A 6,473-nucleotide genomic window follows, 5' to 3' on the forward strand; every position below is an offset into this window, starting at 1 on the left:
AACTGGATCAGGGAGCTGTTGACAGTAACTTCTATAGAGAGTGAGAACTGATTAGTTGAAATTACAATCCACAAACTGCTTCCTAAACTGTTTTTTTTTTTTTCAGGAGAACCCATCATCCACTGGTAAATGATTTTACTGCAAAAGAAAACGAGTCAGACGAGTCAGTCAGAGATAACCAAGCAAGATCACCTCGTCCAGTAAAGCAGAACATCTTACTCCCCTTGCACTTTGAGGATGTACTGAAAAATCCCACCATCAAGATAATTGACCTTGGTCCAACAGAGACCGTGCTTTATTCCATGGTAACATCTACTACTATTCAGTAAAAATCAATACCCCAAGCCTCAGGGAAGGCTAGAAAGATAATGTGACTTGAAAACCATCTTGATAGGGTCATCCAAATATAGACCACTCGGTTTTGTTGAGTCTGTGGTACAGCCACAGGTCATAGTTAACAACTTGTGTGATGGAGGGGGGATGCTTTCTAAGAGCTCTATAGTGTCTGCAATCCTAAGTAGACTAGTTTTTCACCCCCACAGACCCCAGCTTTTCAAGGCAACTCCTTCTAAACTGAAGACTCTTAGAGGTGATCTGATTGGCAGAGCCTAAGTTCCATACTCTAATTCCAGGGAGGCTGGTGAAAATAGTTCCTATCTTACCATCCATGGGCTTCCAGCAGCAATTCTCAACCTGTGGGCTGTGACTCTTTTGGGGTCGTATATCAGATAGCCTGCATATCAAATGCTGAAATGACGATTCATGACAAGAGCAAAATTACAGTTATGAAGTAGCAACGACATAATGTTATGGCTGGAGGGGGAGGGTGGTCACCACAACATGAGGAACTGCATTAAAGAGTTGCAGCATTGGGGAAGTTGAGAACTTAATACTAATGTAATAAATCAGTATGGTAATAAATTAGTATATAAAAAATGTATTGTATGGTGGGAATTCCCTACAGTGCCGGATAAACTAAAACTAACGCAAAGGGCACAACTGTGGCTAGTTGGTAAGGTTTTTATCACCAAAGGACAGTAAACTGGTTCTCTGGTTATCTTTTGGGGAATTACAGTCATTGCGGTACATTTCGTGCTAAGGAGACTTGTACACCATCCCTCTAATTTCTGCTTTCGTCCTGGGAAAGACCCCCTCCTGGCTTGCTGTCCAGGGCTCATTCCGCTTCCCTGCCCCTGGTTCCTGCTCTGTTTCTGTTTTAGTTTATTCTACCTAGAGACCTCCCAGCTGTAACCAGCATGAGACACCAACCTGCCTCCGTTGAGAGTCCCCTTCCAATCCATCTCCCAGTCCACACATCCTGTAATGGTACCTAATCAATCCTTTGTGCAGGCATTGCCCACCACCATCCGCTCTCTCTGCCTGTCTCTGCACCCCCCCCCCTTGCCTCGCGACTTCTTCTCATCCTAAGTCTTTCTCACCTAAGAAATCAGTAAGCCTTTCCCAGCGACCAGGTAAAGAGGCAGAGTGGCCCATCCCTAGGATGGCTGCTGATGTGATCTGAATGCCTCTGTTGCCCAGATCTATAAGTTGAGTCATAAGACCTAGTGTAATAGTCACAACAAGGTTTTGATGAAGTGATCACACGGCTCTCAGGAATGGGTCAGTATGCTAGCAAAGGACTCCAGGGAACTGACCGGGCTGTTTCTACCTTTGAATCTTCTCCCGTGCAAGGACACTGAGACAGTGCCAACTATAAAGGACAAACCAGGCACCAAACCCATCCCATCTTCGAGTCTGGACTTCGTGCCCTTCAAAGCTGTGAGAATTAAATCTCTATTATTTATTTTTTTAATGTAGAAATTATTGACTTAAGATTTGCAAAGCAAATATTGGTAATACGCATATTTTACTAGTTTCCATGGAATTGATTTTTATCTACAGAAAGAATTAAGGACTGTGAAAATTATTTATGCCAATGTGGGGGTAGGACTTTAAAGAATACTTTTTATAGATTTTGCTATTACTATAGTAAAGCATGTTCTACTTTTCTATCTATCTATTACTTTGGCTACTTTATTCAAATATCTATTAAACACTTTTACCAAATACTGTAGTAAGTCCTAAGGTACAATTGTAAATATCCCAATAATAGACAAAATTCAAATTTTTAAAATTAGAATAGCCCATACATGGTCATTTGGGCTTATATTCACTTAAATCTCTTCTCTTTGACTCAACCCATTTTCGGGGGTATATTCCTTTTACATCTAGAGCATGGACATTTAAGAAATGCTCACGGTGTTCCTTCCTACTAACTCTCTTCTCTCAATTCACAATGCCCCAAGAATTAAGAACTTACTTCTACAAACTCACCTTATTTCAGAAAGAACTTAAGAAGGTCAAGGCTTCAGATTTTGAGAAGGAAGTGTGCCAAAGAAAAGCACCTTTTTAAATGTATTTGAATGATATTCTTGTTGATGTCATGTACCTCAATATAGTTATTTAAAACATTTTACAAATTTATTTTCATGTTTAAAATACATATATAGCCTTGCCTCAATAGGCTCATGACTCAGTGTTTCGATTGTTTTTGTTTTCTATACAGAAAGAAAGTCACACAAATCCGATAATTTTCCATGACAAAGCGTATATAATGAAGCTGTTCCTGATGAAAAGGTTCACTCCCTATGTTATGACGTATACAACAAAGAATGTTGTTCTACAAAAAAACTGTGAAATGTTTAAAGCTATGTTTTATGAGAAACCCAGTGCTGTTTCTAAGCCTCAAAGAACTAAGGCTGTAGCACATCACAAAGATCTGCACGTCTTCTCTACGGAACGGGTGCACAAGAGTATAAAGGAGAAACGAAAGAAGATGCATGAGAGTCTGGCTTCCAAAAAGAGACCTCCGGACACACTTTATAATATATCCCGAACCTTTTCTATCTTAACCAAAAAAATTGTGGGTTCCTTTGATAAAGTTGCTCTTGAAGAAAAGGGCGCTAAGACAGGTGGATTTCAAAGACAGTTTTCCAGAGTAAGACCACCACGCACACGCAAATTTACTGCCTTACCTATGAAGTATGACTCGAAGCCTCTGGAGAATATCCTTGAAATACGTAAACTAAACAACATAAGCCCACTAGACGACCTGCTAAGCAGGAAAGTCAATGGCTCATGAAGAATCGTTTATGCTGCAATATTTAAAAACAAGAACCAAGTTCCAAGATCACAGAAATTCTTAACTGATTATTAATGTTCTGATGGATGAAGTACACAAATCGGCAGTAGTCTGTTTAGGATCAGTCAACATCGTTAGCTAACATAAGGATGGAACTAGAGAATTAGCAACAAGAGAGATTCATTTATGACTTAGTTTTGGTTGTCAGCCTAGCTTTTAATGGTTGAGCCATTTCTCGCTCATGGATTATCTCAATTAGACTTATCAGACATCCCTGTTGGCTATAAGACATTCTCATTCGGTACCAGCTACGCCATGGATTGATGAAAAAGTTGCTGTAGGAAGTCAAAAAAAACATCAACAAACAAGTGATTGATTGTCAAGACAGATGGATGTAACATTAATTTGCAGAATATGAAGTCAATTGTAGGTCAGCATCTTAGAGACTCATGGGGAAACAGTGCCACATAAGGAGATTAAAAAATTTCATAAAACCTGCTAGCGCTGTTTGGAACATCATTACTGCATCGTGTTTTCCAAGCATTACAGGGCTTCCTTTTGGAGTTGTGGAATAACTTAAACGAGAAAGGTCCATCCGTGAGGTAATTATGGCAGCAGATTCTGTCACCTGTTGCGTAGTCTAAAACACATTGTTTCATGGGACTTTTGCTCTTCCTTGTTGACTCAAACAGCATAAAGACAGAATTCGTCTTGAACTAAGTTACTCAGTCCCAAGTTCATCTGGAGTACATTTCCTTAGGGGCCCCAAGTACTTCTCACTCAGAAACAGTCTTCGAAGGCAAATGGCTAGGCTTTCAGACTACAACACATTTCTAGAATGCAGAAAATCCTTTGTTTAAGTCTCAGCATGCAAAAAAAAAAAAAAAAAAAGCTGGTAGTGATAAATTCTAAGGTCAACCCACAAAAGACTGTTTAACTTATAACTGTTTCACATAGAATTGGAAGTGAAAATAAGTAATAATTTATATTTCCAATAACTAAAAGGAAACACTAGGTAAGAGAAGAATCTGCCAGTGTTGATTAGAACTGGAGCACAAGCAGGTCGGATCGGAAGCATCCCACTAACATAAGTTGGAGGGCAGTGGCTCAGCTGCAGACCAGGCAGAGCGGGAACCTGGGTACCAAGGCCCTCAAGTCACCTTTCTCACACCCACCCCTCCCCCACTCTTTCTCACTGTCTCCATTATGCCAATCTTCTTGGCTTTCCAGTTTGCTATAAAGCAGAATACTCCCCCCACACACACACACTCTCACCAACCCCCATGCTGGGTCAGAAGAGAAAACAAACTCTTTGGAAGCACCAACGAGAAAATCAATAAGCAGAACATATACCTAGTAAGGGCACAATGTGCATACTCAGCATGAGAAAACGGTGTGTAGGACTTAGAGCGGATAGGAATGACCGTGGGAAAGTACCTAAGTCTCGGTTTACTGTGTTCTCACTCAAGGTGGGGTTTAAGACAAGATTGTCTCCAGATCAACTAAAGCAATGCCTAGTATCTTGAGCATTGTAGCATTTGATAAACTTCTTTCTATCCCACTTTCCCTTAAGCTAGTTCATAACATTTTTTTCTAAGTTAAATGCTAAACCTAACTATAGTATTCAGACTTTAGGCTAAAGAACTGAGTGGGGGTGGGGAGGGGAGGGAGTAGCTAGTCTTTTTGGTAGATCCTAGGGGTGTATGTGGGCTGTATCCTTGAGAAGGACACTAAACACTGACCATGTAACTCATTCTAGATCTCTGACCTAGCATGAAGGAGGCCTAGGTTCAATATCAGTACTGAGGGAGAGAAAGCCTGGCATAAGTTCAAAACCATATTTGTTTTCTGTTGTTATGAGAAAACACCATGCTCACCCTACTTAAATTTCTAGTGCTGATAAAGACACACGTCCAAAAGCAACTAAGGAAACAGTGGGTTTATTTCAGCTTATTGTGGTAGTCCACCATGAAGGGATGTCAAGGCAGGAACTCAAGCAGGCACCTGGAGATGGGAACTGAAGCAGAGACCACGGAGGGACACAACTTGTTCCTAATGGCCTGTTCAGCTTTCTTTCTTACCCAGCCCAGGACCACCTGCCCAGGGATGTCACGATTCACCATGGGCTGGGCCCTCCCACATCACTCATTAATCAAGAAAACTGGCCCCATAGACTTGCCAAGAGGGCAACTTAAAAGAGGCATTTTCTCAATGGAAGTTCCTCTTTCCCAGTGACCCTGGATTATGTATGGTTGGTAAACATATCTAATAAGGACAATGACTAAGAACAAGTTATGGAAAAGTTAAATTGGGTTTATGGCTCCAGAGGGATAAGAGTCCATCATGGCAAGAAGCCATGACAGCAAGTGGCAGGCATGGAGGTAGGAACAGGATGCTAAGAACTCAGACCTTTAACCACTACAAGCATTAAGCTGAGAGAGCAAACTAGAAACAGGTAAGGCTTTTTACTGTTAAAGCCTATCCCCAGTGACATATTTGCCCCCCAATAAGGGGGAACAAGGTCACAACGCCTAAGCCTCCTCAGTCAAAGGCAGTGACTGTGGAGCAAATGTTCAAATGCCCAAGACTAAGGGAGGCACCTCCTATCCAAACCACTACGCATATAGTGAGTAGAAGGCCAGTCCAGAATACATCAGAAGAGACTCTCTAACATCCCTGCCCTCTAAAAAAAGAAGGCCTTAAACATAAGAATGACACTTTTGCATGTATGTGGATGCACTCCTTTAATCCTAGCCCTTGGTAGGCTAAGGCAGGATCATTAGGAGTTCAAAACCAGCCTGGGCTACAGAGTAAGATCAGAGCTCAAAAACTGTTGCAAGTTATTTGGTTACACTATAAAGGTGTCTCTCTGCCTGAGGCGCCTTCTGATTGGTTTAATAAAGAGCTAAATGGCCAATAGCTTGGCAGGAAAAAAATAGGCTGGACTTCCAGGTAGAAAGAGAAAAACTGGGAGGAGGAATGTAGGCACATGATTTTGACAGAAGACTCAGAGCAAGTTGGGTGTGGCGTACGAAGAAGAGGCCATTGAGACACGTGGCAGAACATAGATGAAAAAACTATGAATTAATTAAATTAAGAGCTATCTGGAAAAAAGCCTTGACTTTAGGGTCAAACTTTCATAATAATAAGTCTCAGAGACATTATTTACTGACTGGTGGTTCAAAGATAGTCCAACAAGAAAACTTGCTACAAAAAACAAAAACAAAAACAAAAACAAAAACAAAAAATGCAAACATATTTCCTCGAGTGGTGTAGGAGGTTCCTAAATAATGATTGCACAAAAATGGTGATGAAATTTTCCTCATTTCTT

General features: G+C 40.9%; 1 protein-coding gene across 1 annotated transcript in view; it reads left to right on the plus strand.

The window, feature by feature from the left end:
* CUNH1orf141 (chromosome unknown C1orf141 homolog) overlaps positions 1-3,806 on the plus strand; it is a 59,015-nt gene extending 55,209 nt beyond the window's left edge. The window contains exons 10-11 of the mRNA XM_050136442.1: positions 107-305; positions 2,567-3,806. Of these exons, the coding sequence (XP_049992399.1) occupies positions 107-305; positions 2,567-3,142 (775 nt within the window). The 3' untranslated portion in view covers positions 3,143-3,806. The remainder of the gene's footprint in view (positions 1-106; positions 306-2,566) is intronic.
* The last annotated feature ends 2,667 nt before the right edge of the window (positions 3,807-6,473 follow it).

This window comes from Alexandromys fortis, unplaced genomic scaffold, assembly GCF_014885135.2.
Source record: "Alexandromys fortis isolate MF-2015 unplaced genomic scaffold, M_Fortis_MF-2015_v1.1 scaffold_13, whole genome shotgun sequence".
Classification (NCBI taxonomy): Eukaryota; Metazoa; Chordata; class Mammalia; order Rodentia; family Cricetidae; genus Alexandromys; species Alexandromys fortis.